Below are 21,576 nucleotides of genomic sequence, written 5' to 3'. Positions count from 1 at the left end.
CTCGGAAAAAATCAATACTTTCGCGTCTGTGCACATCTCACAATTTACGAGCTATGCACAAGGTCACTTCCCCTCTTGAGTCAGATACGAATAAAATTAATACTTCTGAATAATTTCAAGTTAGAAATATGGTCGAGCATAAAAAGTCGTATGAAACTTGCCTATAATGGTAATTAAGACGCTCATATGAAAATTATGAAACTCGCTTGCGCTCCTTTCATAAACAAACATACTCGCGTCTTAATTACTATCATTATAGGCTCGTTGCATAATGTACTAATGTTCCATTGGCATTTTTTTTTTGTGCTAGTGATAAACTGATGCTAATATGCTATAGTAACAGACTAATTCTACTCTACATTTTTTAAATAATAAGTCAGTAATTAAGTCACTTTTATTTAAAATGTCGTAAGTATTCTCCCTTGTTGTGTGCCATCTTGAATATTCAAATACAGTTCCAATGCCTGTTATATCCCAGTTATAGAACCTAACACCGTTAAGTCCAACTTAAAATATTTAATTAAAAAGAAACTATTACAGTATGATTTCAGTACTTCATGTAGATCAGATGGAAATAAATTACCATATAGAACTAAACAAAGAAATTACAGAAAAGCGAATTTGGAAAAAAAATGACGGTTTTTCCTGATTTCTGTAACATTTTGTTGGAAGGACTTAAGAGGTATCAGAAATGGACGACTCATGTGTTATGTATAGCTACAAATCATTTGCTCTTGGCTCGGCTTTCTAAGGGGTGACCTGGAACAGGTCTTTGCACTTAGGTTTGCTTTGGTTCACTGTGCACACTATATGTGGTGATTGTTCAAGTCCAATAGGTGGCTCAGGTGGCATTCATGAATACAATGCTAAAGATGGGTTATCCTGACAGAACCAGGTCCCATCTTCAGAATAGTAGCCTGATAAGCCCAAGGGCCTAGAGCCCCAAGCTCTTCCCATATCAGCATCGGAAACCCATACTACCCCAGTCTGCAGATGAAAGATGGAATGAGGGCTAATTGAAGTGTGTTGGTGGAATGATAGAGAGACACTGGAGTATCCCGAGAATAACACCTTGCAATGTATGTTTTGTGCAAATTCCATCAAATCTTGGTAGGAGATCGAAATTGGACTGCCTGGATGGAAGACCAGCATTCTAGAGCTTCAGTAACAGACATGACAAATCATTTTCCCTATCACCTATGCTATTATGTTATGAGAAAATGCCGTATTTGTCTCCGTTTCAGAATGCTCATTTAAGAAAATATTAACACAATGTGTTTTTGATATATCTATAGCAAGAAATAAGAATCCAGAGAGGTCATTGTAGTTGGCACAAACCATTTTTTTCTTTTTTCATTTTATATTCTAGGCAAGATGAGAAGTTGAAATACTTACTTAAAATCGTATATTTTGGTTACGGCTTTACCATTTAGTGGGCTGTAAGAACATAATTATATAGTTCAGTCATTTGTTTTTGGGACTACATATTTTCTGATAAAATAAATGACTTGTCAATACAGAATATTAAGAAAATCCGTAAAATAACTTAGGAAAAAGGCGTACAAGAATGCATCAATGGATAAAGACAAACAAACATGTACAAAACGAATTTTCGTGTGTTAAACCCCGAAAAAATAAAGTATATATAAGTATAAGTATAAGTATATATGAAAGAATCTGTAGATGTGAAATACCTGGGAATTATTGTTGATCAGCACTTGAAATGGGATAGACAAATCACCTTTTTATGTAACAGGATACGTAAAACAATTTACAAATTTGTAAACCTTCGCCATTACTTGCCTACTCATGTATTACGTTTGGTTTATTTGGCTCTAGTTGAATCTGTTATCCAATATGGTATAATTGGATGGGGAGGCATTACAAAAACTGCTCTTTTTCCTCTAATTATGTTGCAAAAACGTATAATCAAAATTTGTTTGAAAAGGCGACTGGATTATCCAACAAATTTGATCCATTCTGAATTGAATGTTTTTAGAATTGACCAAATTTATAAATACTCTTTAATGAAATTCTATCATAAAAATAGAACGAAATTTGTAGCTCAGCCACATGCTCATAATACGAGACGAAATGAAATTCTTAAATTAGTTGAACCTAAATATTTCACATCTGCTGCTTTACTACACAGTACAAATTATGGTCCACGGCTATATAATTCGATAATAAAATTTCATCCAGAATTGACTACTTTAAGCAATGAAATTTTCAGATCCAGAATTAAAAAATTTATATGACAGACTTCCCTGTATATATATTATGTACCATGTATTGTAAAACAAGTTTATTTCTATCCTAAGTGTATTTTTCTATTTTATCTTGGTTACTATATCAACATGACCTGCACTAATTATACTACTAATAATAATTTAATATTAATCCATCAATCTAAACATCGTCTCTTTTTTCACTCAGTTATTATTAGTATTATTATTTACTAATTTTATTACAATCTTTATGTGAGCTTTTTTCTTAAGCATTTTGTCTACAAAGTATGTGTATCTATGTAACGGAACTGTCCCCGAACACGAGCTTTGCTCTTTCGGGGTATTTTAATGTAACGTTTTTATGTATATGTTATTATTAAATAAATAAATAAATAAATAAATGTCTCGTGACCAGAACATATTACGAAATGAAAAATATAAAAACTGGAAATTTATCCTTTGAAAAAGTAAAAAAATTCAAGTACCTTGGAGCAACAGTAACAAATACAAATGACACTCGAGAGAAAATTAAATGCAGAATAAATGTTTTAAATGCATGTTATTATTCGGTTGAGAAGATTTTATCATCCAGTCTGCTCTCAAAAAAGCTGAAAGTTAGAATTTATAAAACAGTTATATTACCAGTTGTTCTGTATGGTTGTGAAACTTGGACTTTCACTTTGGGAAACAGAGGTTAAGGTTTTTTGAGAATAAGGTGCTTAGAAAAATATTTGGGGCTAAGAGGGATGAAGTTACAGAAGAATGGAGAAAATTACACAATGCAGAACTGCACACATTGTATTCTTCTCCTGACATAATTAGGATCATTAAATCCAGATGTTTGAGATGGCAAGGCATCTAACACAAATAAGTGAATCTAGAAATGCCTATAGGATATAAGTTGGAAGACCTGAGGGAAAAAGACTTTTGGGGAGACCAAGGTGTTGATGGGAGGATAATATTAAAATGGATTTGAGGGAGGTGGACTATGATGGTAGGGAGTGGATTTATCTTGCTCAGGATAGGGACCAATGGCAGGCTTATGTGAGGGTGTCAATGAACATCCGGGTTCCTTAAAAGCCATTTGTAAGTAAGTAAGCATGTGAAAACATGTAGTTAGGAAAATCAATTTTTTTTATATCATGGCAATAACTTATCCATGCATTGTGTAACGAGAAGCAAAAAATCAAACGAAGTCAAATGCATTAAATAATAACAACGATGTTCAGTACTTAGTTTATACAAATTGAATATCAGCATACATTCATCCTACATTCATAATATTGAAAATATTCACAGTTGAAAATATGTCACTTCAGTACTCTCTATAATTATAAAATGTAATACATAATGTTAAAAGAAAACAACACTGATGATATTAACACAGGGATGTTCATGCAATGACTTATCAATATTTGCATAACTTTTAAGGTATACTTAAAATTATATAAGAGATATTTGAATTTCCTTATTATTTAGAGAAAAAAGCAACTGTGGACGATCCAACAAATCAATTATGTATGCTAGAGTTCACCACATTCATTGGCAATGTTCATGTTCTTATATGAATGAATAACAAATTCACACTTTAAAAGTAATATTACAGATACAGACAAAATTTAAAATTCTAACACTCACTATAAGTTAAAACAATACAAATGTTAAAAGTGGCAAATTATTTTGTGAGTATGAATGTATGTGAAACAAGGTCATAGGCCGAGTATAGCAAATCTACAAACAAAATAAAATCACTTTTAACATGTGTGTTTTACACAATTTTTTAGACAGTCATTCGGTATTTATAAATACATTATATAATAATTTATTTATACATTTTACTTGAAATTGATAGATCTGCTGCCTTGCAGCAAATTTATTAAAAATTAAGCTGGACATTCAAAGTTGCATTAGAAAATAAATAATATTCTAAAAATGAACTGGAAGAAATAAATGAAGCTGCAAGGAGAATAACATTGGAATTGCTACCAGCAAAATGAAGGAAACAATATGATATAAAACAGGTTTTCGAAAAGGTGTAAGATAAGGGATGTGTTAAGTACAATGAAAATGTGTTATTGACTTGGTATTGCTTGATCCGCTTGATTGATTGGTTGTGATTTTTGCCATGTGACATCTGATGGGAAAAATTGCACTAACACTTGAAAATCAGTGTTAAAAGTACTTTTTGCATACTACTGCATAATAGCAAATCTTTAATATGCTTGCCCACTGTTAAAGACCTACTTTCAGAAATGGCTGTCTAAAAAATGAATTACTGATTGAAAAAGAAAAATTAAATGATTGCTTTTATGAAAGTAAGAGATCTGGTCTTTAAACACTAAGCTGAATGACTTATATAAACATTATATATTCACAAAAGAAGTTGTGTATTAATATCATTATATTTATGTTGCAGTGACTTATGGACGAGAGGATAAATTTTCACACCCTCTCATGTTTAACTAAAGCCAAAACAATGCTTAATAAGTAACATACAAAGAATGAAGATATGGTAACAAGAATGTGGAAAAAAATTAAGAATTTAGAAGTAGAGTCTAAGTTCGTACAGATAACTAACTGTAGGAGACAATGCTATTGAAGTCCTAATTCTGCATTTACTGTACCATTCATGTGGGTGCAATAAATCAGACCTCTGCAGTGTATGTTACACGTCTATATCATTTTTTGTGATACTTACTGGTCACTATTAAGAAACTTTGAGGAAGAATTACTTCCATTAAGAGCATACTTTTATCATTGCTAGTCACTTTCAATTTCACTCACACACATTCACATAATGACAAATACAACTTTTTCAGACGAATCTTCTACTGGTATATAAAATGTGCGTTCCTGATATTTTCTGGATAAATTTGTTCACATTGCTGTACAAGTGACAGTGGTGGTCACATAAATGTCTCAAGCAACAAAGTAATAGCAATTTAATTTATATTATAACACTTTTATAAAAATGAAATGGCTATATCTAGACAGTTCATATTTTTCAAGCTTTTATTCCCTAATAATGAATTTTGTGTCCTTTATTTTTACTGTTCTGAGCACACATAAAAAATGTAAATGCAGTGTTCGGATGTATGAAAAGGCTATACTAAATATGAGTTTCACTTTGTAGCAGTATTTCAAAGTTGCTGTTCATTATTAATTTCGGTACTGCAACACGTGGTAATTATTTAGCAGGTCATAAGAGATATGCAGTGTAATCTAACATAGAGAACATACTGAACAAATCAACGAAACGTTTTTATGAAGAGTATACAGAGTTCTTGTCAAATTCTTTCTATATACAGCAATTTTTTAATAGAAAGACCCTGATAGCTTTTTATTATCACACATTCTGTAATTACTATATTATGGTTATTATCCATATGCTACATCCAATATCCAAGAAATGTGACAATTTCTCAATATTATTTGCTATAGTTGCCTATCCTTTATTGCAATGATTAATATAAAGTTTTATTTTTTCCTACACAACATGTCTATGTTATACAAATGTATGAAATTAGTTATGTCTAAAAGGCTAGCATACAGTCTTCAACACACATTATTTGGAAGATATAGAAGATATAAAATTTGCACATATAAATTATTTATTTAGTATAATTCTATTGCAGAAATAACCATGAAATTAAAATTAAAAGGTAAAACATTTTGACAACATTGACCGTTAAGAGAGTTATTTAGATGGCACAAATTGAGCTTTATTTTTATTTGCACTCTATGAATCACACACTCACTCATACAAATTCCTGCACACACTTTTTATCACAAGCTTTGATGAAAATGAAATTAAAGCTAAGGTAATGGAAAATCATAAGGATGTAAACATATATCGAACAAACATTCAAGTACTCTACAATTCAGTCATGTGACAACTGGATGAATCCATGCCGCATATTATCTTGCTTCTGTCAGTCATGACTTCGAAAAATCAATAAGGCTCTATTGTTTCAGTCTTTAATACATAAATGTAACTGCTCTGAGGATGTGTTGTGGTAGTATTACACAACAGACTATTAGGTACAATGAAGTTAATGTTAATGATACAATACTAATCTACATGGTAGAAAATCTATCTGTATGTTAGAAAATCCATCATATTCACATATTTCACTGAACTAAATGTAATGCACTAGTGGCACCTAACAAAATACAGTACTGCAATATGGGTTGAATAGGGACGCAGGGGTGAACAGGGACATTATTTTTAATATACTTTTATTTCTTTGTCAAAGACTAAATATAATAGATAATAAGTGTGTTTCTGTTTTTATTCGTAATGTGTGAACAAATAAACACTATCATTATTATATTTAGTCTTTGACACAAAGAAATAAAAACAGTAAAAATTCGTCCCTATTCACCCCTGCATTCCCATTCACTCCATATTAGGGGATAAAGTTTATATCTTTACATCCTTAGATATTTTCATGAAAAATGTTTTCTTTATTTATATTTTCCTTTATAATCCGAACTTCTGCTCTCATCAATCACAAGATCAACAGCTTGATGAAGCTTGTGATCCAATGTTATTTTTTTCATTAAAAAAAAGTATGGTAACTATTTAAAAATTTGGTGTACGTTGGGCCTGAAAAACTTGTATTTAAGGAGATGGATGTCATCAAGACGAAAATTTACCTTTCCAAATGCGATGAATGTGGGATCGGTCATCAAACAGACTTCTAAGCATCACAACCTGAAAAGAGTAATGTATGCATATTATAAATGAAATTAATGATATTAAAATAACAGTTTAAGTTTTGTGCTTTAATCACAACATAATATTGATACAATTACAAGTCATGCAAAGCTATTTGTTAATGCTAATCAGTATTTAAACATTTAAGACTAATTAATGAAATAAAAAGAAATATTGATTTTTTGTCCATTTCAAATCTAAGAATTCAACATTACCTCTTAAGAATCGGATTCACTGTATTTGCACATCAAAACTTAATAAAAGAATAAACTAAATAAAAAATAATTGACATAAAAAGCTAATGGACATCGTTTGATTTGTAATGTGTTATCCTATCCTCATCAAAAAGCAAAACTTTTAACAAACAATATGAAGACAATTAAAGAAACGCAACACTAGAAGACAAAAGAGAAATTGTAGCATTTTTAACACACATAAGAAACACAAACCAGTTTAAAATATACACATTATATATCAACCAAACACCTGAGATATGGACATCACTGAAATATCCCCAAAAAGTGTAACCACAGACAGTGGAGATTCTTGGGCATGTTCTCTCTCTCTCTCTCTCTCTCTCTCTCTCTCTATATATATATATATATATATATATATATATATATATTTGGCCAAGGCGAGTGGAGTCCTGCAGCCCAGAGTGCCACTTGTACTGCTAACAGATGAACGTTGTTGCCTCACAGTGTAATCAGCTGAGGAGAACAACTGAAGCACCAAACATCTTGCAGTCTCGTACATAAGCATTGCCATTATGGAAAATTGATTCAACATTATGGCAATTTTATGTTTTTCTCTTATTGTATATTCTAAAGTCCAATAGAATCTACTACATTCACGAATTGACAGAATAATTAACCCTAGAGTAGACATGTGAGATCACTTGTCACTCAGTGAATGTTAGTCTATTTCTACATGGTTCCATTTTGGTGTAACACCATTTTCATTAGCTGGTAGATGCTATAACACGATATCAGACCAGTGGCTGTGTTCAATCTTTGTGCATGGTAAAAACGACCTGTAAACTGAGCTGGATGACAGCTGCCACCCACGTGCCTGTGTCACATTTTGAAATGAGTAAGCATAACAAATATGTGCTCATTTTTATTTTTCCCTCTTATATAGTATCAATTATCTGACTAAAATTCGGGTCTATAATATGGTAATAGATACTTTCCTTTTTACCGTCTTATAAGATTTTTATTGAATTTTGTAACATAATATCAGAAAGTAAGCGATGAAAAATTTAGAGGAGCAAAGACCTGAATGTGTGGTGTGACCTGGTCAATGAAACAACAGAAGAAAAAAGGTTACATTGATGATGAAAGATATAAATGAAGATAACATATCAAAGCAATCATAACCTTTATCAGAGTACGACCTGTCTGAGGTCGAGCAAGCAACAGCAAGTGATAACCTTGATGAAGGAGAGCATTACATAGGAAAGGATAGTGTCTTGGCTTGATTTTCCAGGCCTTCACACTCTAAGGCATGCTTTGGCTCTTTGTGCGCCCTATACATGCGATGATTGCCCAAATCCGACAGGTGGCCTGGGTGGCATTCGTGAATCCGATGCTGATAGATGAGTCATCCTGCCTCAGCTCTTCATAGTCAGGTTCCAATCTGTGGACGACTAGTCTGATAAGAATGGTTATTATAGGAGAAAAATTCGCTCTGGCGCCAGGGATCGAACTGGGGTCCTTGGTTCTACATACCAAGTGCTCTAACCACTGAGCTACGCCGAAGTTCAATCCACAGCACTGGATCGAATCCCTCTCCTCCAGCGTTTTTCCCTTTGTGGCCTGACTCCAAGTTCGACATATATGTTGACTGCCATTATACAAAGAGCGCACTCAATTCAGTGACTTAGTGGCCGGGATTCCACAGTAATATGCACTGTTTGGTGAAGAGTCTACGTAAAGGTTAAATTTTTGGTCCTACAGAATATATGTTATGGTAACAATGGTTTTTCTCCTATAATAACCATTGTTACCATAACAGATATATTCTGTAGGACCAAAAAATTAATCTTTACATAGTCCGATAAGGCCTGGAACCCCAAGCCCTTCTCCCATCGTTGGCTGACAGGTGGGCCATCCTGCTTCAGCCTCTGATAAGAGTCCAGTCCCATCCTCACACAAGTTCCCTGATGACCCCCAGCACCTTCCTGTCATCGTTGGCTGACTGGTGGCCACCGTGCCTCAGCTTCTGATAGAACCAGTCCCTCCACACACGAGTAGCCTGATGAACCCCAAGCTCTCCCTATGAGCATCAGAAACCTCTACTACCTTCAAGTCTTCACCTCAGCCTATTTTTTACTATTGCAAATAATAGATGAAATGAGGGGAGGTGGAGTGCATTGGTGGAATTGTATAGGGAAATGCCTCTGCAACGTCTGCTTTGTCCACCACAAATTCCATCACGACCTGGTCGAGAATTGAACCCGAGCTGCCTGAATGGTAGACAAGTGTGCTAGCAATTGAGTCACAAATGCGACTAAAGGATAATTGACTGCGTGGCGTAAATCAAGATCACAAACAAATGTTCGAACACGAGTGCACAATACAGGGTGGAAGTAATATAACTGTGCAGATTGAAGGGGGAAATAGAATACATTAAAATAAACAAAAACCTATTATGCATTTTGTAATTATGTGCATGGTTAATTAGAAAATTAGATAAAGTCTGCAGTGTTTGTCAACAGTGCATTGTCAGCTAGCCTCTGAATACACATGCACTCGGTCTAAATAGCAGCATTCTATCCCTTAGTCACTGCAGTAATACTGCTAGACTTCCTAATAGCTGGAAATAATGATAAGTGCTCTTTTTTTATTTAATTTGCAAGAAAACCATTCATTCAAATGAAGAAATTTGCAGAGATATAAATCATTCTTTATCAGCTTCTTTAACGATAAGAGTAAAACTAAGAGTTGTATGGATAGTACATGCATAGTAAAACAGAGTTAACATTTAGGGAAAATTTATTACTTTATTCTGAGATAAGTATTCATTTGGGACGAATATGGTATTAGAATTTTTTGTTGTACTCTATCCAAGGAATAAGCTGTTAAAATCTGCACAGTTATATCACTTCTTTCCTGTATAACATTTCCCTTTCATTTTTATTACTGCAATATAATAATTACATAATAAAGAAGTTACAGTTCAAAAGAATTCGAAATTATGTCGCGAAAATGCCATTTCGTAGTAGATAACAAGTGTCTCCCTTGTGCCTAATCAAGTAAAAAAATAATTGCGTGCCTACTGCAGGGATAAATAGGCACCTCCCAACTTTCTCTCTTCTCTTGATCACAGTTCTTAATAACAATATAGAAAACACACCGAGCTTGTTCGTGAATAACTTTATTATCTTTCTGTTACATCATAAGCAAAGTGGACACACGCAGTTTAACCTACACCACAATATACAGCAGTTATATCCACAGCTCTTACGTCACTGGGTTCACATTCCATCTGCAGATCCAATCTGCCTTGGTCGACTAATAGGCACTGCTAGCTTTCTTTGCTAAACTGAAAGTGAGTCAAAGGACATGATATGACAAGCCAGCTTTCAACCTTCGTCATTTACTTAAGAGGATAGGCAGGCATTATCTTTCCTCCTAGCAGCCACACGGTTTCTGTCATAGCCAGAGGGTAGAATGCAATCAAGTGCCAGCAACTCACTTTCCCATGTAAATGTGACCTCACATGCTTGGGGGTTGCCACAGAAGGTAGTAAGAAGATATTTCTCTCTTGCTCTGTGCATCCCTCCAGACTCGTATAAAAGAGCAGTCTGAAGAGAAAGCAAGATCCAGAACTGTCCCCACTCTGAGCTCCGTCACTTTGAATCAATATGTTAGCTTCAACTTTCCAACATTCAAATGTGTAACATCGTAAATCCCCTAGGGTCATCCCAGCTTGCTCGACCTTCCTTCAAAACCTTCTGAGGTCAGAAAATTTGAGAAAATCTTGTTTGAGCCCTCCATAGCGGAGTTAACCAATTTTCCTACTCCTGTTGTCGAAAAATCGCGAGCTAGACTTGTTCAAGCCCTCGATTACGAGATCTAACCTCAAACCAAGATTCCACCTCTCTCAAGTTGTCCTGCCTCTACATTGTACCTTCAGGGAAAGTCTTTCCTTTTTTTACCACCACATCACATCATTTATCCCTCTCTAAAGCTTTGGCCCTCTTATCAGTTGTTCCATTCTCACCTCTCTGCATCTCAGTATCAGAAAGAAGCAATGGTGATTAGCACACAATGGGGGGCCATTTCTAAGCTAGTACTGAAACAAATCCACAACGGACCCAGACCTCTTCACATTCTTCTGAAAGAATTAATTTTTCTTGGTGGCACTTATTCAGTTTTGCACACCAGGATATATTAGATGGGAAGAGAAAGTCAAAACTCTAATGGATATGGAATTATAAATGTTGAGTAGACGGACACGATAGGAAACTATGAAAAGTAGTCAATGAAGTTAACAGAATAATCTTAAGAGATGGAGTATAGAAATGAAAAAGTTTAAGTAAGAATTTCAAATACAAGGGCTATTATTATTATTATTATTATTATTATTATTATTATTATTGTGAATGATGACACTTATAGGTTCAATATGTATTATTTTTTGTAATAAAAGAGTAATGGTGGATTAAGCACTGGAACACATCTAATCTGCCATGACGTGAACAAAGACTGACGAAATAAATAAATAAATTTTGTGATATTAGCACAGTCTAGTATATACAGTCACGAAGTTCAATACTTAACAAATATGCATCCATAGATAGTTGCTAACCACCAGGATTGCTACTATCACCTCATCACAGAACCTTCCCCTAGCAGACGATAAAATGTATACTTTCGATATTGTGTTCTTTTGAAAAAATTAACACCTTCCTTCCACTATTGAAATATGAAACAGATAAGGTTTATATATTATTTTCATAAAGTATATATCATATACTATAAACTCACCTTCCTGGATCTTTCGGAAGAAGGATAACTCTGACCTCTTTTTCTTACAATTTATAGTACCACAAATGTCTCCTTGTCCCATATTATTATTCAAATTATTGTATTTTAGCCATTTACAATTATTAAAACCGATAACGAACATTTCACAGTTTACACAACTTTTCATAACAATGTGAAATACGGCACAGTCAATGCCTTTTCGATCTAGACCAGGCAATAATGTATGTTCGGGTTTTCTGTTTCAGTGTATGGAGCTCAGTGAAATATTATATTATAACTTTATTGTGTACCATTGCTAAGTTTTATTTAGTATAATGTGTCCATAAGTTCCGTTTACTTCTTGTTGGATAATATGTTGCAGAAATAATTACAAAACTGTGGTATTTTAATGTGAAGAGAATTTTACATGTTACCATAATCTGTTTGCATCAACATTTTAAGTTTAGAATGGAAGTTATTTTGAAGTTTAATAAAAAAGAATTTGTATTGTGATTTTAATTTAGCACATCTACCTTCCTTAATTGTAGATAGAAAATTTACCATAACACCTCTACGAAATTAGTGTATGTACGATTGTGTTACTTCGTCTCTTAGGTAGTAGATAAATACAATAATTCATTACCTAATTGTAGTATTCAAATACAGACAAATTGAATGTGCGGGGTATCATGCGTAACATTATGCTTAATTATAATGTATAAATACGAGTATTGAAGTACTGATACAGTAAACATAACCTATAATTTCAACATATCTAAATATCTATGCAGTGTAATTGAAAATTATTGAATTGTGCACAAATGAATGTACAAGAATTTCGCAACATTTTACCGAAATAAAGGCAAGTATTACACATTCGAACAACGTAATTTTCACACCAAAAATAATATTACACCTTAACTCGCAAGTTAATTATGTCTGAAGTGTCTCATATCATTGTTTTAAATTTTATTAATGCAATTACACTACATTTTAGAGAAATATATGTTACCCTTCATGCATTCCAACTAATTTATATGGTTGAAATACCACCCTTCATGATCAGGTTAAGTGAGTCACATGGTCTGCCTTACGGCCTGTATTAGATCATGATGGCAATGGCACAGTCTATTGTTCCTAGAACTCACAGCGCTTCAAGCGGCTAGCAACTATCGCGAGAAATGCAAAAAATCATCCCAAGCTTCGTGACTGTATATACTAGACTGTGATACGAGTGCTATGTGAACTGCAGCATCTGCCCCACCTTCTTCCACACAGTTTACGTCAGTTTAAAAGCTGAGCTCCAGCACTGAGAAGATGCCTCATACAAATGCGACTGGTACAGTAAAGAGAAAGCATCCCTCCAGACTCATATTAAAAGCAGCTTGAAGAGCAATCGAGAACCAAACTAATTCCCGCTATGAGCTCAGTTCTTTGACTCGTCATGTTAGCTTCAACTTTCCACCATTCACCTGAATTTGATTCCCCATGTTCATCTCAGCTTACTCGACCCCAGCTCTTCCTTCAAATCCCACTGCAATAAAAAAAATTGCGAGCTACTTTGAGAACCAGGGAAAAACATATAACATTTTCCTAATAAACCATTCTCCCCTCTCCCCATCTCAATGCCAAGGAGATGCATGAGCAATTACCACATGGCAATTAGAAGCTCCTCTGTGTGTGTGTGTGAGAGAGAGAGAGAGAGAGAAAGAGTGTGAGTGAGTGTGTTTGTGTGTGTGCGCGTGCATGTGGGCACACGCGTGCGCAACATACAAGATGTATTCCTTTTTATCCACATTGCCTCCTCAGAGACATTCATGAGTTTAAATTTTCACAGTCCAAGGTTCTGTTGGCAGACATGGATGACTCTTCCCACCTTGTTGTTTCAGAAGTAAGGAAAATTGCACCGTCATAATTTACTTCACCACAAAAGAATTATGTTGGCAAACAAATATTGCTTTTAAGGTTGAGTTTAATACACATATAGATGAACTAGAAAAAATAAGATTTTTTTAAAATGACACAAACAGAATTGCAGGCAGCAATCAGTATTTTAATTTTGGCTTTAGATTTCCTAGTTTGGACATAATAATTTCATTGGACTCAAACAACTCAGATTCACTAACACAAAGTACACATTATCATGGTTTGTGAATTGCTGTTTTGTGCTTCTTTTAAAATAATATTTTTCGACTGTATTAATGCTTCACGTTCAGCAATGAATTCAGTTCAATAAAAAAATTTTGAATAATTTAAGTATATGAAAAAGTTAAACATTAAAAACAATGGAAGATTAACCATAAATAAATTTGCTTAAAAAGAAGCAAATATAATGGCAAAGGCATTAATAGAAAACTCAATTGTGGGGTTTATGACAAATATGATATGACTGGCTCTGTGGTTGTGAAATTACGAAACATTTGTACTGTTTCCCTGGACAGATAATGACAGTGGCAATTTTTTGCATCTAAAACAGAAAATTACAAAACACAAAAAGTCGACAGGACATAAAATGCATAACTATAACTGTTTCGGTTAAATACACATCATCAAGATGTAGAAAAAAATTGTATGTTCTCTTACAAGTAATAAACTGCTTACAGTTCTGTGGTGCTTTTGGGCTACCTCTTAGAGAACATGACATGGACACTAATTCTGAAATTTTTTGGGGACTAATAAGTGTTACATTGAAACTGGACTTTGCATTAGAAGTTGAAAACAGCTTGTTAAAGTGTATGTTGGAAATCTGTCAAGAGGAAATTATGGCCGAAATCCAAAGCACTGATATGTTTCTGTTATAAATGACGAAACTACTGATAATTCGTCAGTGTTTCAATCAAATAATGATCATATTTTGGTACATACTATGAAGCGGAAAACCTGAAAAGAGATTTTGAACGTTTACAAAAATCCCTCAGGACACAATGCACCAGCTCTGTTGCCATGTGTGAAGCACTTCTGATATGGTTTCTGAGAGGAACAAAGTCATATCACACAGTTTTGATGCAGGAAGCCTCATGAGCAGTTCTCAGTCTGGAGTCAAAACAGTGGTAAAACAGGAATATCCTTTTGTTCATTATTGCACTGCTATGCATAAAGACTCAATTTGATCTGCTTCAAGAACCTCATAGAGAATGAAACAAGCTGTGACAGTTAAGTTGCTAGTGGATTTTTTTTTTTTCCTGTTTCGGGAATTGCCAACTAGGAAAGAACTTATAGTTTTGGAACACATAAAACAGTTGAACAGGTTGTTATTGAAGAGAGTAATACATTTATGATTGATAAAGAAATCACAGATGATGAGAAAATTGATAGTGATTCTGGTGTTGAACCAGCATTGCAAGATGAGTTACGTCCAAAAAGAAGTCCTACATTAATTGATAGTCAGGATAGTCGTACCCTCCATCATCACTACCACATAAGAGCACAAAATTTCCTGAAGGGTACTTGGCTGATGCTTATAAAATCTGTACAAAGCAGCCAAGAGGATAGGATCATTCTCAGTTGTGTTCTCCTGGTTTGACCATTGACAAGTCACCTCATGTAAAATTCACTTTTGTAACGGCACAAGAAAGACTGATAAAAATAAGACAGTTCTGTAAAAATTTGATAACACGCTTAAAACTCTATAAGCATTACAGCAGTAATTTCTGTGTTTTTATAAATAATTAAATGAATGGCCTCTTCACAATGTATGGATGGAGATTCCTTTTTTGTTGTACATCATTTCCATATTTTGATGCTCATACCTCCTCTGCTTATTGCCCATAGCAGCTATAAAACTTGTAGTATGTATATTTTGATACAGTCTATCCAACACTACATAGAAATCGGAATCGCGTGACAACACTTGGGACCTCTTCCTTGTGAGATAATTTTACATGCCTGAAGATTTTGTTATTCATTGATGAATATTCTTCTTAAAATAGTTTAGCTCCATTTTATTAGATAAATTCGCTTAGTTTATTAAAATGACAAACTTAGGGAAAACATCAGGAGGCCCAGTATAATTGATGTCATTGGCCCAGTGGTAGAGAAACACTGTTTTAGGGGATATCCACTGCTTATGTGTATGTACAGTAGTGGCAAAAAACAGGACCAACCCTTGTAGCTGATTTCAGAGCCTTGTTCATTCCAATAGACTGGTAACTAAGACTTTCGTGGTTCGAATCCTGCCTGGGAAGGAAACTGTTTTTTGTTCCTTATTCAAATTTATTCCCAATACTTTTCGATTGCTGGTAAAATTCATGTTCTGGGAATAAGTTAATTAAGTGGTAAAATATTGCTGCAATCGAAAAGTACTGTGAATAAATTTGAATAAGGAACAAAAAAATTTCCTTCCTAGGCAGGATTCGAAACATGAAAGTCTTAGTTACCAGTCTATCGTGCTCTGGAGTGAAAAAGGCTCTGAAATCAGCTACAAGGATCGGTCTGGTTTTTTTTTTGCCACTACTGTACATGTGCCCACACAATCTGCAAAAAGATCTAGAGAATTAATTCAATAAAAAAACACTTGTTCTACTCACCTGAACCAATCCCACTACGATCATTATAGCTATCTGAACCATGGACCAATAATTAACTCGCACAAAGTTTCCTTCAGCTGTATTCCTATCTCTGGCTTCAAAAGCACGCAGTGTGTCTTGAAGATGCCGAATCTTCACAAGATTTGTCCGCACACGTCCAATTACATCCTAGGAATTAAACATTTTTCATTTGCATAACACAATGAATAAAATGACCAATATTTTACTATCCATTGTTGGCATGAATGAGGAGAAAAGATGAATGGGGGGAGGAGGAGGAGACAGAAAAGAGGCGGAAGATGAGGTTAAAGGAGAATTAAATGTTAGGACTAACGAAGTAATCTCCTTTCCTGTTATATTTTATATTATCATCCAAAAGAATGTCCTCAGCTATTCCAACCAGCTCAAGGACATTTCTTCTGGCAAATAACATTGACAATGGAACCAACTTCTTGGTGTAAATATAAAATGAAGATAAAAAAAAAAAGCAAATATAACAACACACAATACAAATCTAGCGCAATTATATGGATTTTTTATCGCAATTATTAAACTGCAAGCAAAACGTGAATCAGAGTTGTGAATTTTATTTAAACAACACTAAAGTATGCTTTTCACACATATATATATATATATATATATATATATATATATATATATATATATATAAAACAGATTGCTCATCCCTATATTAAAATCGATAGCACTTTGAAGAGAACAACTGCCAGGATTGCCACCCATCCACCGTAAATGAACACGAGATGGCAGTACAGTCTCTAATGCAATTCAAATGGGAGTTATGACGTGACCCCTTATGTAACAACTAGATGGCAGCATAGTAAACCTGACAAAAGATGTTACTGTCAAAGCCTATAAGGCTGAGCAATCTGTTATATATGTGATCTGGGCTAATAGCAATGAAATCTTAACATACAACTAAGCAATGCTGCTTAAGCGCGAATAGCTTGTATAGTTCTGAACAGCTAAAAAGCATCGACTTCTAAGAACTAAGTCATATGAAAAGGGGTATAACAATGCAGAAGAAATGTGTATATATGAGTTTACCAAATAACCACATTGAAAAAAACTTATCAGGGTATAAGACGATAAACATTAAGCAGAATTATCTTTAAATGTCAATACACTTCTTTCAAACAAGCAAAGGTATGTGTAGAGCTCGTAACCAATCTTGCTAAAGATTTTTAATGCAAAGCAAATCATCGCCATTTAAGAACATAAACATGAACTCGAACTACAGTATTACAACATTTAACTTAACATTTCCCCCCCACCCCAAGTGATATTCAGCAAACTCTTCTGCTTAAAATGCTCCCCACCTTCTGTTCATTTTAAAATATACATTAGTCAAGTATTTCTCTTTTACTGATCTAAAAATCTAACATTGCACTAGAATTTTCTAAAATTTTTGAACTCAAACTAAATCATCAATATGTAAGAACACAAACATGGATTTGAACTTACAAAATCTCACTTACCTAACACTTATTTCACTGAGTAATATTCAGTGGACTCTTCTGTTTCAAATGTTTCTCATCTTTTATTCATTTTAAAATTAGCATTGTTCAAATACAGTGGAGGCAATTTAAAAGTCGCAAAGTATTGCTTGGCTAGTTGGTTCTCCAAGCCCAATGCAATCACTGGCATTCCTATCCATGAAATCACAGCACTGTTCCTGCCTGCAGTCACTTATGAGATTTCACTGGAATGGAAGTTTAGAGACGGGGAACTATGGCCCAGCACTGCAACCTGTTGCAATTTATTGCGCTAACCCCCAAGCTAGGTGCATTCCCAAACCCACACTGGTTGACTACACTAAGGTTTGCTGTGTACCCAGGTTTCGAGTAGGCAACCCCTCATCCATAGACCAACCCCCTTCATATGTCACCAGCCAGTGATCAGGGAATGCTGTGGAATTATGACGAAATGGAGAAATGGTAATGAAATGATGTAGGCCTAGATGCATAATATGGGGAAAAACGGGAGAATCCCAAGAAAAAACCCAAACATATCTCTAATGTCTTCTTGTTTATGTATACTATCTATCACTCAATGAAACTTTTACGTTCTGTAGGAACAGAAAATTTCACACTTTCCTATATAGACTCGTCCAACACCCCTTCGAAATGAGCGAGTTCAAGTGGTAAATTTAAAGATATCGTCTTTGCGCATTGTTTGCAATGCCCAAGTGACAGCTTACTGATGCTACCTGTTCTACTCCAGGGACATAATGGGATTTCCTGTCTATGTTTTCACGCATGAACAATGTAAAGAGTAAAACAATATGCAGCATGTGTGATCCACAAAAACCAATCACATCTTCGTCCAACTCTTCCCTTTCGCATGAATGACTTTTATTTTTTGGCTTAGCCAAAAGCGCCGGTTTTAGTATTGCTGGTTATTTGGGTACCAGATACGAGCGATTTTACTGTAAATTAATTTAATTAATTTGTTTCTGCACTTCAGCAGTTGTCTCTGATGCTCTTTCTTCTCAATAAAAGCAAGGACACTCAGACAATTGCAATACGTCTGACATATTTGCAGAAGGCGAATTTGCTATGTGATGGTAAACCCCTATTACAACAAAAATATCGAAATCGAATTTTTGCAGCATCACGATACAAATTTCATTATACTTTGTACACGAGAAAGCAAGCACATATTATCCTATGATATTGGTTCACTTATTTAAAGAAAGTGTCTTAATTTCTATGTTTTATAAATATGAACAAATAGGCTAAATTCAAGGAAATTAGCATATTCCATGGAAAAATACTGAATCTAACCTGAATATCCTGTATCTTTATATCATAGAGTTCTTCAGGACTCAAGCCATCATAATTTTCAAAATCAATATCCCACGGATCTTTATCATCATCTGCATCCTCCACAATTATTTCGAAGAATACAGTCTTACTATTGAAGTGGCTGAATGTATTGTCCCAACACATTCTATAATCTCCGTCTTCTGACAACTGTACCCTAAGAATAAAAAAAGAAGAACATGTTAATGCTTATTGAAAAAACAGAAACAAAGGCAATAATTTAAATTATATATGTCCATGAGTGTATTAAATTGCTCTGCTTACGAAAGCAATAAATAATAACACGATACATTATAATATGTAATAAACAGAAAACTAATGTAACATCGGCATGTATGAGTTTGGATAATTCCAAATTAATCACTGTTAGCAGTGTAGTTTTTATGTGAATAAATGTTAACTTTTTCATTACGTAAATTTTCTAGGAAATCTGCATAAATTATTTGAATATATGTGTGAAATTATTCCATTATGAAGGATGTGGATTTAAAAGTATTCTTAGAGTTAAAGAAAAAGTTGTGGATGGCCAGTGTGATGTAACACAAAGACAGGAGATGTCCTATTTTTTCGAGATTCTGGAGAAGATAATGGAAAAGAAATTATGAAGAGATATTCATCTAGATATTATCTACAAATACTGAATGGAGATTACTAAGGTTTCACCATGGCCACGTAATGGAAGTTCAAAATTTTTCGAAAAACTTTATAGTCTATAATTTTTTAGAGAATTTCTCGATTTTGTCTCACTTTCTCATTATGTTTGTTTGTTTGTTTGCTGTCTGTAAGTGTCACTTAGCTCATTTGCGATGTTTCTTTCCCTAACATAGCCAAATCAATGACGTATATTTTGCAGAATCTTTTTTTTTTCTCAGCTAAATGTTTTAAATCATTTATCCCTGTTTTTGTCCAAGTCGCATCACCTCCGAACAATGAACATGGAAAGCAAAACATATTTTTTTCAGCACAACCACACAACCATTTATGCTTATAATTAATACGAGGCGCATCCAGAAAGTAAGTTTCTCTATTTAAAAAAAAAAAGAACATACACTTTCAGGAAAACATTTATTGGCAAAGGTACAGCAATGTTTTAGCTATTTTTCAACATAGCCACCATCAGAATTGAGACACTTGTATCGTGGGATCAACTTTTGTATCCCTCTGTCGTAGAACTCTGCCGCCTGTGAATGGAACCAGTGTGTGACAGACATCTTCAGCTCTTCGTCATTGCCAAAATGCTCACCGGAGGACAGGAATTTCTTGAGGTGCAAGAAAACGTGAAAATCGCTGGGAGCAAGATCAGGACTGTAGGGTGGATGATCAAACAACTCCCAGCCAAATTCCGTCAAAACAGCTGCTGTGTGCCGAGCCGTATGTGGACGAGCATTGTCATGGAGGAGCACAACACCTGCAGTAAGCATTCCACGTCTCTTGTTTTGAATGGCACGTCGCAATTTTCGCAGTGTTTCACAGTAACGGTCAGAGTTCACTGTTTCACCTCTTGGAAGGAAGTCAATGAGCAGAATGCCCTTCCTGTCCCAGAACACCGTGCACATCAGTCTCATCGCCCGTGACGATTCTGTCGAGGAACTCGTCGCCGTCATCGTGACACCGTTGCAGAAATGTCAGTGCTGCTCCTAAACGTTGCATTTTGTGTTCGGGTGTCAAGTTTTTCGGCACCCACCTGGCACACACGTTTCAGAACAGCAGGTGCTTAGTGACAATCTCATGCAACAAGGATCGCGATATCTGCGGAAAATGGCTGCTAAGCTCCGTAATCGTGAAGCGATGGTTCTCCATGATGCACTGCCACACCAGCTGAACACGGTCATCATTGATGAGGGATGGTCGCCCACTGCGCTCTTCATCATGGACACTTTGACGACCTTCGGAAAACTGCCTACACCAGCAATGCATCATCTGCTTACTCATGATGTTCGGCCCATAGACCTGACAGAGCTGCCGATGAATTTCAATTGGCGCAATGCTTTGTGCATTAAAGAACTTCATCACCAACCGAACCTCGCAGGCAGCGGGAGAAGGAATAAGAGCTTCCATTTCAGACCACTGCTGCCATGCTACTGGCACCAGGCGGGACCTGTCCGGCTGGCATATGATTGATACGTCATAGATCTGTTACGCATGCGCAATTGACAAGGCTAATTACGTTTACTTTCAAGGGGAAAAGATCGGGAAACTTACTTTCTGGATGCGCCTCGTAAATAGAAGAATTAAATTTCCTAGAGGAAGTCTAATTTTTGCTTGATGATGCCTAAAAAATAAATA

General features: G+C 34.9%; 1 protein-coding gene across 1 annotated transcript in view; it reads right to left on the bottom strand.

Moving 5' to 3' along the window:
- Positions 1-3,452: 3,452 nt before the first annotated feature.
- Positions 3,453-21,576, bottom strand: part of opm (opossum) — a 36,464-nt gene continuing 18,340 nt past the window's right edge. Inside the window, exons 3-5 of the mRNA XM_069837944.1 lie at positions 19,252-19,447; positions 16,448-16,615; positions 3,453-6,945 (exon numbers count right to left, since the gene is read on the bottom strand). Coding sequence (XP_069694045.1) covers positions 6,871-6,945; positions 16,448-16,615; positions 19,252-19,447 — 439 coding nt within the window. The 3' untranslated portion in view covers positions 3,453-6,870. The remainder of the gene's footprint in view (positions 6,946-16,447; positions 16,616-19,251; positions 19,448-21,576) is intronic.

This window comes from Periplaneta americana, chromosome 10 (assembly GCF_040183065.1).
Source record: "Periplaneta americana isolate PAMFEO1 chromosome 10, P.americana_PAMFEO1_priV1, whole genome shotgun sequence".
In the NCBI taxonomy this organism is placed as follows: domain Eukaryota; kingdom Metazoa; phylum Arthropoda; class Insecta; order Blattodea; family Blattidae; genus Periplaneta; species Periplaneta americana.
The sequence above is the reverse complement of the archived record's forward strand: the minus strand, read 5'-3'. Positions and strand labels throughout refer to the sequence as shown.